Source organism: Acipenser ruthenus, chromosome 15, assembly GCF_902713425.1.
Source record: "Acipenser ruthenus chromosome 15, fAciRut3.2 maternal haplotype, whole genome shotgun sequence".
Classification (NCBI taxonomy): Eukaryota; Metazoa; Chordata; class Actinopteri; order Acipenseriformes; family Acipenseridae; genus Acipenser; species Acipenser ruthenus.
In genome coordinates this window covers 28,876,447-28,889,889 of record NC_081203.1, presented here as the reverse complement: position 1 = coordinate 28,889,889, position 13,443 = coordinate 28,876,447, and the positions used below count along the sequence as shown (strand labels likewise).

The window sequence follows — 13,443 nt, the reverse complement described above, 5'->3', positions numbered from 1 at the left end:
TATCAAAAAGATGGTACAGTATTGTGAATAGGATGCTGCCTGTAAGAGATGGTCAATTAAAGTTAATTTAAAATCCTTTAGGTTTGGAATCCAAAATCAAGGAAAATTTCCTCGATTCTAAGTGGAATGTTCAATACTAATTGTACATGCTGTTCAGTATGAGTGCATACTTGCATGGTAAATAAATAAAAGTCTGAATGTTCCAAAATGTACATTCAATAAACGAATTTCAAGAGACTAATCATTGTCTGCCCTCTATTGGTTAAAACACTCATTACAGAATTAATTTCTCAGTTCATAAACAAATTAATTTTACAAAAAATAAATCTGTTTGTTGATTGAATTAATTTAGTAAAAAAAACACCACTATTTTGAGTCGAGGAAGAAATACCATTGTAGTATAGTCATATTCAGACAAATACAGTACAGTGTATATTTAATTTTGAATGTAACATAACTAATCATAAACCAATCAAAACAGGTAATCTTGGCTGCAAAACTATTACTTTGAATTAAGTTACATACAGGCATGGCATTTGTTATGTTTAGTGTACTATTTAACATTCAGTTTTTGTTCTTGTAAATGCAAATAAAGCTTGACTTTACATTTTACTTTTCTGACTTGTAACTGAAGAGAGGGTAAATGGTCTTAATCAAATATTGAAACGCTATACATGTGTCAACTTGCAGCCTGGAAACCACAAACACACAGATGCATTACTTTGACCATTTTTATTTAAATCTTGGGGTGGGTTGGGTTAACATGCAATATAAAAACAAGCAGTCTATGATTCCAAAGGGACCCTGGCATAACCAATCTGTACCAACTGCTGACTTTCTTAAAAGAAAAAAAAAAATACGTAAGCATCCACCACAGAAATTTCCACCAAAAACAAACTGAGTGCAAATATCTTTGGCAATTCACTGGCATGTACCGGTACTGCTCAAATTACACCAACATAAATTTACAATCACTTTTAAAAGGCAATATAATAAATAGGATTTGAAAGCAGTGTGGAGTAGAAAAAGAGAGGGGGGAGAAAAGTAGTTCAGCAGTCACACAAAACTTGGAGCTATTTTTTGAAAAAATAAATGCTGTTATTTCTGAAATAAGATTAAGCACATGGATGGTATAGAAACATTTAACATTTTTAGGTTTAATAAATGTCACAACACAAAGCATTTTCTTAATACTTTAATTTTAGCAAAGGCAAAAATATTTAGGTAACTCAAAATAGGTCTTAGTACAACAAAATACTAAGTTCTATAATTGTATTCAAAGCGTGGCCTTTAAAACATGTAAGTGTAAATTACAAAGAGCAACCTTGATTTGAAAACAGTACAGTATGAATTATACAAACATAATAAATAGATTTCCCTCTTCACATACAGTATGTACAACAGCAGTCAACATTAATAGTAGCTAAACAGTGGTACACTGCTTGTATTAAAAAGGAAATCAGCTGACACACAACAAATGAAGCAGACTGTAGATGAATGCATTTTTTCCCCTCTAGTTCTTCTGAATTAAGGATATATAATTCCTGATTAACTTAAATAGAAAGGCACAATAAACAAAAAAGGTACATACAAGGTTCATGTAAGAAATGATCTAAACGAATGATTCCCACCGATATACTGTGCTGCATGGAATAAGGTTCTCTCAAGTTGTTTCACAAGAAGGGACAGTTGTCCTGGGCTCTCAAAGTTTCAATCTGCAGTCACCTGATATACATGTGCCTTTATTGTATTGAAATTGTGTACATCAACTATGGATAAGAATGAAAATAGTTAAAAGGACAAGCTGCATTTTAAGGCGGCTCATTTGAACACCGATCTATGTGCAAAATGAGACAATTCCATCACCTACCCCTTAATTGTAACACATTTTGCAATACTGTACTGCTTAAACAAATAAGCCAGCAAACAAATACCATTTCCTTTTATAAAAGCTATTTAAATTTAAAAGTTCCAAATCAATTAAAGTTCATGTAAAATCATGATTAAAATGCAAGTACAATAAAAGAATAAAGGACGATTTACCAACCTGTGATGAGCATCTCTGCATCAGAATAAAGAATACTTGAAAAAGGAACACTCGTATCATAATAAGAGCACAGTTTGGTGTGTTTCGTTTACAGACTGACCAGCCCAAACCCCCATTGCCCAAAAATTAAAAAAAAAAAAAAAAAAAATCACAGGAATAAATACAAAACAAAAACTACAAATTATAACTTAAATGCACCATACAGAAGTGCAGCTGATAATACAGAAACCATCATTCAACTAACAGGCTGCTTTGGCTCATTAGTAACAATGTCCACAGACAGACACACAACAATTAAAAGACAATCCTTCAGGATTTACCATGCTGCTGTTGACTGACACTGTAGCAAACATAAAAGCTAGACTTTAATACAAAACAGTGCAAATAACCTGGCTTGCTTAAAAAAAAAAAAAAAAATCTAAAATGTATTACACATTTGTTCTTCTAAAGTTGAAAATTCACAGAAAAAAAAAAGAATGAAAGTAGACAAGTAAGGTTTTTGGAATCTTGCATGTCACTAAAAAAAAAAGCATCAAGATATCATTGTAAATCACAATTTGTTAAAAAAAAAAAAAAAAAAAAAAAAAAACACACACACAACACGGTGACCAACATTTAAAGCCTGGGGTCTAAAACTAAACATTTCCATGCAATATATTTTTTCTTCAGCATGTTATATTTTGGAAAGAGATCACCAATGCCAAATGTTGATCTATAGAAACATTTGGCTGGTTTTACAGACATTGTTGGACAACCTTAACTAAGGTAGCATTAGGTAGAACACTTATGGCTAATCGGGGTCTGTGAAACCAACCATTAGTTTCTACTTGCTAATCAAAAGTTATCTATAGTGGAAGCCAGGATTAAAAAAATAAATAAAAAAATAAGTCAGATGAGCACAGCATTATTGCCTAAAACAGAAGAATTTAAGAGAGTTACTTATTTTGTTTCAACCATGATCTCCAATGAGACTTCTTATTTTATCAAGAAGCATGGGATTCCACTTTTAAAAACTTTTAAAAAGAAAGAAAATCCAGATTGGATGCACATATTTTGCAAAACGAAACTTCAAATTCTTCCGAAAGAGAACTACATTTCCCTTGAAGGAAAACTACAATTCCTAAGCCCAGTTGTCTTTACCAGTCAACAGCACTATTAATTTATAACCATACAAATCGACGTCCACATAAGCTGTAGAAAGAGGGAGTCTTGTTCATTTACCCTAGTGTTTGTATTAACACTAAGTTATTCCACTTCCAGTAGCTCTGGGTTTTTCTAGTAACTCAGCTGAAGTGCATTTAGTCCAGTCTTGATGTGTCTTGCATTAGTTTACAACAAAATACCAGAAAAAGTTACCATTCTGCATCCCCAATGGCTTTTGAAAATACATAATCTCTTCCATTTAGATTCATGATGCCATCTTTGAGGTGGAATTTCCATTTGTTCTTACTTCTGTGAATCTAAAAAAAAAACAAAAACACAAAAATAAATTATCCAATTTATATTGCTCAATAGCGCACAGTATTTAAAGTGTTAAACACGCTATACAGTATGACAAAACATAACGGTTACTTCCCTATTATAGTACAAGCACCAATTTCTTTTTAAACAATCTAAAATTGTTTAGTTGATTTTATTTGCAACTTCTTGGTCATAAATCAGTGTTGACCACTTATTGCTGTATGGTATCAAGTGTATGAATAATCCTGTCGTTCTAAACATGACTGCTGGGTCACTCACTTTAACCAGAAGCATTTGTATTGGCAAGCAAGTTCAGTGTTGGGGTGGTGAACCAGTTTATGTATGTGCATGACAACATGCATAATTTATCTGTGTGGCTAAGTGAGTAAAGTTCATGCCTCAGGTATTGTTAGTAATATTAGTATCCCAGCAATATGAAACATATTTAACTATTTTTGTTGTGTGACCCCAAAACTATATTAGTCCCTCACATAACACTACTTTTGAATGGTATTTTATTCAAATTAAATAATGCAATGTGTTGTTATAACCTCCAAGGCACTTTAATACTCGTACTTTATCATATTGACAAACAACCACATTTTCTGTATCAAACAGCTCTTGTCCTTCTTCATCACTAACATCATCCTCGCTGTTTAAAGGCTCCTGTGGAAGAGAGATAAGTCTTACATTAGCCTTTTTCTGCACCACTATAACCAGTGACCATAAATCTCAAGACGATTACATTTCTACATAAATTTCAGACAGGTGTCAGGATATGCGTTAATTATTATCTTTTATTGTAACCTTGAAGTGTGGTTCAGAGGGCAGAAGCTCTCACAGATCTGAAATCCAACACCAATATCATCCCTCCAGCTACAGTAAGCAGCCCAGCATGAACTTCTGTGTAATAACCCACTCAAATCATCCTTCTCTCTCCTACAGCTGAACCTGCCCTTGATGTCTCAGACTCCCCTCATAATGTAACTCCTGTGCCATCTCGCTGGATTCCTGCTACCCAACAGTAATGCTGCTCTCACCACAGGCACTGTTTTACCCAATCCATCTGCTTCTACAGATTATTTTTCTGACATGTGCCTCCAAATTACTATTACATCAAGAAACTTATTCTATCACTCACCACCACTGTTTCTTCAGTCACTGATAGTGTTGATGCGCTTGGAAATTGGATAACTCGCCTGTAACCATCAAGCCCCGTACCTCTCTCTCGCAATTTAAAATCTTACTTAGGATATCAGTAAAAAAGTACCTCTTCTACTTGTCCATCCTCCCCCACATCCTTGTCCTTGTCATCTTCCTCATCTTCATCATATTCATCTTCTTCCTCTTCCTCTTCCGAGGATGTGTCTCCAGCCCCATCAACTTGTAGCATCATTTGTGGCTGTGGCTGCTGCTGCTGCTGCTGCTGGACCTGTGCAACATTCTGTCCAGCCTGTGCTGCAGCAGCTACCATGGTAGCCGCCTGCATAACCTGCAAGGAGAACTCATCATCTTATGGCAGGAACAGCAGAACACTGCTTTGGAGTCAGCACAGAACAAAATTAATTTCCATTTTGACTACATATTGAGGCATCCTATTAAAAAAGCAATTGGTAAACACAGGAATGCAACAAGATTCAGCAAAGAATCTAAAGACACTGTTCTAAAGAACAATTTGAAAACTGAATTCAATTTCTCTGACTAACATGAGCTTCTTTCTGCGACCTGTAGCACACGCTTGTTACATGGGTCATCTAAAAAGAGACTGATTAACAAGATATTCAAAATGTATTAAATCTACTCTATCTAGAGAGATTTAAAACATTCAGATTCTTCTCTTGGAATCATTGCCATGCTAGCAGTTGGTAGTTTTATGACAAATATATTTTGTCCAAACCCGATGTATATTTTACATCAGCAAAAATGCAAGTAAAAATGTTACTGTCAAATTAAAATTCAAGATATTTCCAGCAAAGCCAGACGCATGCAAAGACAACAAAATTGGTTTCCGATTTCTGATTAAACATTTGTGGAATACTTTCTACCTGTGCATTTTGAGGAACCTTGTTTCCTGCAATGACAATCTGCTGAGGCTGGATGATCACACCAGTTTGCTGTGGGATGCCTCCTTGGATAGGAGCCAGTACCTACAAAAATTCCAAACCTCTTAAAACACATGCTAAAACCCAATGTAACATATATAATTCTCAGGTTCAAATACCAAAATTGCTAACTTAGGGTGGTGGTTACATTTGTAACTCCAAAGCTGAACTGTATTATGTATCTTTTTCATTTGACTTGAATCTATATGCAAGTGTTTAATACAACCACTATCTTGGGCAAAACTGCCAACTAGTGTCCTAAAGAAATAACTTTCTACAGTAATATGCACTGTGTCCATTCTGAAGACACATCATAACCAGTGCAAGCACATTCATAGGATCTTCATAATCACACAGTACCTGAAACAGTGCATAAGAGGTACATTTTTTAAATACATAAATGTATTACTAGTGTAATATTATTCTGCAAAGTATAAAGGCACCGCAACAGCAGTTTGAATCCAAGTGCAAATCTAAGAACATGAAACACTGAATGTACATAGAGTTTATTGGATTATAGCCAAATGCAATATGTCTATATAAAGGCTTGTATATCATAGCAATTATCAGTTGGTGTTCATTAATTAGTTTTAGTATCGCTCTGATCAAAAGTGTACAAAAAAGTGACAAACCTGTTGTATAACAGGTGCTTGCACTCCACCTGGCTGCATTTGTGGTATAACTTGCTGTTGCAAGAGAACCTGTTGCTGTGGCTGGATAATATACTGGGTACCATTTGGGGCTCTAACCACCTGCAAGATCTGGCCTGTGGAAAAAAAAAAGACAAAAATAAGTTACCATTTTTATTGAAATACTTTGTTTCAGAAACCATAGAAGTTTCAACATTATGGCTGGTAAATAAGAATGTATAATACACTGCCAATAAAAGCCAAAATTGTTTAAGTTTATACAATTTGATTTACCTTGATTTGTAATCAGTTGTTGATAGGGAGTGACACCTGAGGGCAATGCCAGTGTTGCTGCAGTGGCTGCTGCACTCTTCATAGAAAAAAGAAAAGATTTAAAAAATACTAAAAATGCATGCAAATACATACCTGCAGAGGTATTTTTCAAAAATGGCAATTTAAACAAAATGATTTTAGAGACTTAGGTCTTCACAGCTGTTATTGTTGGAGTCAGGTATAGCAGAAGCCACATTTATGCAACATAACTGACAATCAAATACCAGCTTAAATGTAGTGCCAAATAAACAAAATTAGAACTATTAAGTTAGATTTATAAAGCTAGCCAGAAAAAAAAAAAAAAAAAAAAAGAATCCCAAAAAACTACTATTACAAGACTTTATATTGTACACCCTCATACAAATGTAAAAAAAATAAATAAATAGAACAAGTTGGGAGAATGCAAGAGAAGTTCAATTAATATTCAATTGTTTATTGGCAAATTAACATCACAATAAATAGGGGCAAACTTTGTACTGGTGCAAAACACTACTGTCTCTACCGTCTTACCGCACTTATAAACTTATCTGCCTATTCCTGAATTTAACTTCACATGCTTGTGAGAGAAATGTAACGTCATACAAAGCCTAGTGTAATCCACTACAACTCCAAATCTGTGATGCCCTTTAAGTTGCAAAGACGCTGCAAAAGAAGCTATCTGCAAGAGCTCTGCATACCTGCTCAGAAACAACAAACCTATATTTTCAAGTGGCAGTCGCGTTGTGATCTGCAACAAAATGTATTCTAAGAAAAGGGGGCGTATAAAAAGTTTGCACTCACTAGCTCACTAGATACATTTGATAAATATGCTTTGTTTTGCAATGCCAAAGTAAGCTACAGGCCATGTAAAAATAAAGAAAGCTACAAATTAGGGGTTTTATGGTTAATTTGTTGCATATAGAAACTTATTGCATCTGATTTTAGAACAAGTTTCAAGTTATTTTGCATAAATGTACTCAATTAATTCTGGTAAAGCAACTGTTTGAGTCAAATCCAATCCAACTTATTTTAATAGGGTTCTGGACATTGGCTCTTACTGGCAATGTTTCAGGGTTTTTGCAGTAATGTCGTATGTGATAGTGGACGAGGGAATTGACAAAATAACTATACTGACACCCATTGTTAGTCTGTGCATGCGCTTATATGCACGGTAATACGGTAATGATTGTATAAACAAGGACAGCTGCATTTTCACTGTATTTGTTCAAGATTTTGTGCCATGCCCACTTTCTGCTACCTCTTTTCCTTAACTAAAAAAAGGATCAAACGCAGGCCCTTTGTTACTATCCAGGTACTTTACCATATATCCTACAAGGCCATCAGGCTGGCTTGTGATGTGCCTGGTCAGATTCCTTCTCCCATTCTGAATCACACAGCTATTCTATACAGTGGAATATAAATACAATATGATTCCTGTTTATTGTCTACACATAGTACTGGAGACAAATCATATCTCATGCTTTCCTTCAACACAATAGAACAAAGGATGTTATACTGTACATCCTTATTTAAGCTTCCTGAGCAAGGGAGCTGAAGAAGGAGTCTTAGACCTCTTACTGGTTAATGTGCATTTAGCACACAATAAAAACATGCACTTAAACTAGCAGAATTGCAACTAAGCAACAAATAAATATAATTCAATGCTTTCGAAGGAAAACCTACAACAATAAATTAGTCTACATTTTTAAACCAAGAGCTATTTTTACACATCACAAAAACAAAGACATTGAAGACCAATCACTAGCTCAGATTTTGTACATTTTGTAATTTAATATCAATCTTACCATTCCTGTGGCATTCATGTGTTGTAATATTTTTGGATCTTGCACAATAACCTGTTGTTGTGTTGCTGTGCCAGGAATAGAGAGAGAAAAAGAAAGGCTGTGGTTTAATTCTAAAAGATTCTCTTTCCCCCACCCCCAACATTTGAAACCCGATGTGTCAGATTCATTTTCTGTAGTCGTCAACCCGACAATGATTTAATCTGGAATCTCTTTAGTTGTTGTCCATGGTGCCATCCTATAAAATTAAACAGTACCCCAATTACTTAAGTACATCTAAAGAACATGGCAACCAGCAACAAGGGGACTGGCACTATAATGCCCCTTTCTATAAAAAACAAAAGCTTTGTGTTAAATTTCATGGAAAATTCACAGATTTGATATTATCCAGGCTACAAGCTGTAAAAACATTTGTCACACTATTGGCAAAACATGCGTCAGCCTGAATGTATTCACATTACTACATTAAAGAAAATACAACTAAATCCAGAATCAACTTTCAAACTGCATGTGAAAAAACACCAACTTTTAAAATAATGACAAAATATACACTGCAGTGACAATTTTAATTACTGGGCAGCAGTGTCTCACCTTGGCTTGGTGGAATAATGACCTGCTGCTGCTGGGACTGTTGCTGGGCTTGCTTCACCTGCTGCTGTTGTGCCTGTGCCTGTGCCTGCAGTAACAACTGCTGCTCTTCAGTGTGAAACCCATCAACAGCTTTGGACTGCATTAACTTGTTCTCCCATAACTGAGGCAGAAAAAATAAAAATGAAGCATGCACAAGAATAACCGCACAGAGCTGCAGAGATATAAACATCATGAATCTGATTGTCTGACAGGTATCTGGTGTGAATTATGCAACTTTCACTGGAAAGTCATTTATATAAGTTTACACCGTTAGGGTATTTAAATGAATAATGTCCACAAAATCCAGTTAATACAAAGCCAAACAAAAACAAAAGCATCCCCAGCAGCATAATCTAAGACATATATCATATCAGATAAATGAAAAAATGTGAAAAAGATTGGATCATTGATTTTTCCTGAAGTTAAACAATGTGACAAAAACGTTAGATGTTCATTGGACACCACCTGTAGTTGAATTTTATTGCGAGAACTGTAGAATATAACCGAGTAGCAACTATAAAAGACTATGTCAAAGCATGCGATCTGTACAATTTATATGGCCAGAGTTTAAAACAATGCAGCAGTGAAAGATTTAATTTTAACTGGACAATCAAAAACAGCTGTATACCAAACATTAAGACAGTAACTCACAGGATACTCTTTACAGCTGTAACTTCAAGTCACATTATGATATGCCTCAATATGGCAGCCATATTAGGTCAGAGCTCAATTTCATGGTTAGAAACACATTCAGCACAAAGGGTTTACATAACCCTTCAAATATGAAGTGACTACCTCATACAAGGCTTTGACACTGTCAGTGATAGCTTTGAAAGAAAAAATAAAAAAAGTCAGGAGACAGCAGTGGTTTGACAAACTCAAACAAATGACTTCATACCGTCTTAAGTTCCAAAAGTACTTGTTCATCCACGCCTTCATCAAGGAAGAGTTCTCGGACATCATTTATCACATCTTCAATCACCGATCTGTATAATTTAGGCTGTAATAAAAACGATAAAAAGGGGTATATAGATTCACTAACAAATTAGCACTAACGATTATACACTTCAAAGGTTTTAAAAAATGAATTAGATTCAGACATTGTGCAATACATTTTTAATAACGAGGAAAAAAAAAAAAAAAAAAAAAGTAACATTTATATAAACTCATTTTAAGACAGCGCAACACAGAGAGTTGCCCTGGTAGAAACTGCAGCAAAAGTTCCACCCCAATCACAAGCAAAGCAGGAATAATTGAGAACATCTACTTACATGTATTAAACATGAATAACCAACTAAAGATGAATGTAAAGCATAGTGGTGAGCAGAAGCCAGAATCTTTTGACTTTGTACGGTCTGATTTTCCACATCAAGACTGTTGTATATAGTCTGGGCAGACACCAAGCAGATGTCTCAATAGGAATGTCAGATACATACTGTAGGACCATTGCTGTTACAAGAGCAGATTACATGTGGGTTAGCAGCTCTAGTGGACCAAGTTCTGAGGAGATGGTGTTTCTTCAGTTCGTGGTGGATGATGAATATGCTAAAGAAATTGCTCCAGTGCCTGTTTATGCATGCAAAAGACCATTGCGTGCCCCATATGTTGGGAGTGTCAGGTGGTAAAAACAGGTATTTTGATGACTGCTTTATTTGTCAGGTTATGACCTACACAAACATTATAATGTTTTAAATATTCGGTGACATAAAAGGCCAAGTACCCTAGTTGGTCTAGATGAGTAGGAATGAACCATATAGCATAGTAAGGTTCCCAATACTATAATGGTGACATAGTTTACAGAATTTCAAGTAAACAGAACGTATCCTCTGCAAAATTATCTTGAGCTGTTTTAAAAGGTGGTACAGGTCTTAACACTCTGTGTTGGTAAGTGTAACAGTACTTGTTTGTCTCCCTGGAAACCTAGTGCAATGCTTCAGCGTTAAACTTTTTATATATATATTATATATATATATATAAAAAAATGGGATTACAACACACACACACACACAATATATAATATTATATATATATATATATATATATATATATATATATATATATATATTGTGTGTGTGTGTGTTGTAATCCCATTTTATATATATTATATATATATATATATATATATATATATATATATATATATATAACAGTTTTCTTTATACGCAGCTGAAGGGCTTTTGCCCAAAACATCCTGAAAAAATATTTAATCATTTAAACTATATCTATATATATAAGTACACAACTCACTGTACCAACTAGCATGAAGGCTGTGTGTTATTTATATTAATTATTCTTGTAATATTGCCACAGACAATTCCATATTTAATAAAATGTACCACAAACTCACAAAAGTTGTGACGTTAAGATACACTACATGCACTCATTTTAAAGCTACACTGCTCCACCTTGTCTACAGTACATTACTCATCAAAATGGTAGCTGCAGTGTAAACTAGCTTGTATGCTGTTTCTGTGCACCAATTCCTCACAGCCACTCAAAATGCACTTCCCTCGCTCAAGCCCGTCTGCTCACTATTTAAAGCCCGATGTGGTGTTTATATGGAGAGCCTATGACGTATTTTGAATAGCACCTTCCCATCGCTGCCAGAGTCTATATTAGAGAGCTGCAATGGCTCTATATAAAGAAGGCTGCGCCAGGGAGGAGTTCAGAATCGTCGACAGAGGAGGAAGGGAAGCCATTATGAAATTAGGTTGTTGTTTGTGCGTATGGGAGACATTTTTCTACCGTTAATTGTTTAAAACCCAAGTTTTGCCAGGCATGGACATAAATTTGGGGTTCTAATTTGATATTAAGGCGGGTTAATCAAAGTAAACACAGTTTGGGTTTATTTATATTTGCAAAGGGAAAATTTGTATTGCATTCTGATAAGGACTGCATTCAGTGCAATCCACACTGAAACTGCATGTTGGTCGGAAAGAACCACCGATAAAAGTTAAACAGAGAAGGTGCTTTTCAACTTTTTTTTCTCTTTTGTAATTCAACCCAATGTAAATCTACACAGAATCCCAATAAACAACTTAAAAAAGGGAAAGAAAAACGAGGCTTTAATTACTTTAACGTATAAGACACAATTAATATAAAAGCGCTGTGCACACATTTACACAAATGACAATGTTTGTTTCACTTATTTTATACAAAATTTGAGGGAAAACTGTACGCAGCTACCAAATGCATTCGCTGCCAGACAGTAAGATACCAAGGACTTTACGAAACCAAACCTTACCTTGCATTTTAGCTGTACACAAAAATAAAATTATCTTGTAAGGCAAGCCGATGTCTTTTTTAAAGAGATATACATAAAAAATAAGACTGTAGAGACCTTTACAACAAACAAACACTGAAAATGTACCCAAGCGAAGGTTTAAACTTTGGTTTCGCCAAAAGATCAGGGCTGGCTGTTTCTTTTTCCCCCAGTTGCACTGAAAGTGTATGAAATTACTATTTTTCTCCCATTGTGAGTGTTCATAGTAGTAAAATTTAGTCAGCAGTACATTTTCATTCGGCGTCATATCTGACTGACTGGTACACTCAGGAGATCCTTACCACTGGGTTTGAGTTAGCCGAGCTCGCCATTAATGCTGAGTAAAAAAAAAAAAAAAAAAAAAACACTACAAAACGAACAGCAAAAACAAATATAAACGCAACCTACTAAAACCTATAATTTCAATGATTAAAATAAACTAATTTAAAATGGTATAACATAAAATAAAACACTATTCTAGCCGCTTATTTCTAATCCCAGGGGCTGCTCTGTCCAGCCGTCCGCTCTTCGTCGTTCCCTCCTTTATATACTGAGCGATGAAGCTGCGAGTACGCGAGACACAGGGCAGGGTCAACCAGGCCAGTATGACAAATACCGCGAGAACTGATTTAGAAATCCGACACTTTGGCAGTGGATGACGTATTAGCTCAGCAATTCTAACATACGGGGGATTGGCTGTTACCTTATGGGAATTGTAGTCATCTCTGAGTTACACTTTTCTTCTCCAGGATAATTAAAATAAATGGTTGCATCAAATTTGTTGTATATATTTATTATTAACAACTGTTTTTGTTGTTTAATGCATTTTTTTTTAATTGAGTGACCAATTATTAATATTCTTTATTTCCTCCGAGCTCGCAAATTGGCACTGTCCAAGCTGTGTGACTCATCCTGCGCTCACACACAGTCACAGCGGCAGCGCTTTAACTGGGTGAGTCACTCGGGGACCATGCGTTGAATTTTTTTTTTCTTTTTTTTCTTTTCTTCTTAAAGACACAATACTGAACTGTACAGATGTTTGTAGTAATGCAACTCCTAATTTACTTCCAAATAAACTAACATGACATGGCAAACGTTTTGACTAGAACTTTTTTTCAGCACTTTTGAGTGTTTAAATAGTTATGGATAAATGTACTTCCAGTAGATGGCAGAGTTGTTATACAAAATACAGTAAAAC

The 13,443-nt window shown here is 35.0% G+C and overlaps 1 protein-coding gene across 3 annotated transcripts; it reads right to left on the bottom strand.

Moving 5' to 3' along the window:
* Positions 1-1,182: 1,182 nt before the first annotated feature.
* LOC117963879 (transcription initiation factor IIA subunit 1-like) lies at positions 1,183-12,867 on the bottom strand. 3 transcript variants are annotated; one of them, XM_034905434.2, is made up of 11 exons: positions 12,548-12,867; positions 9,882-9,983; positions 8,945-9,104; positions 8,357-8,421; positions 7,873-7,953; positions 6,534-6,609; positions 6,243-6,376; positions 5,554-5,655; positions 4,779-5,000; positions 4,085-4,174; positions 1,183-3,507 (listed from the first exon to the last, which is right to left on the bottom strand). In XM_034905434.2, exons 1-11 carry the CDS (start codon positions 12,575-12,577, stop codon positions 3,400-3,402), a joined length of 1,170 nt encoding a protein of 389 aa, XP_034761325.1. In that variant the 5' UTR covers positions 12,578-12,867; the 3' UTR covers positions 1,183-3,399. The 3 variants fall into 3 exon arrangements, with proteins under 3 accessions (XP_034761325.1, XP_034761327.1, XP_034761326.1); XM_034905436.2 differs by lacking the exon at positions 12,548-12,867 and adding an exon at positions 12,228-12,527; XM_034905435.2 differs by lacking the exon at positions 7,873-7,953 and having other exon boundaries at positions 12,548-12,866.
* Between the last annotated feature and the right edge of the window lie 576 nt (positions 12,868-13,443).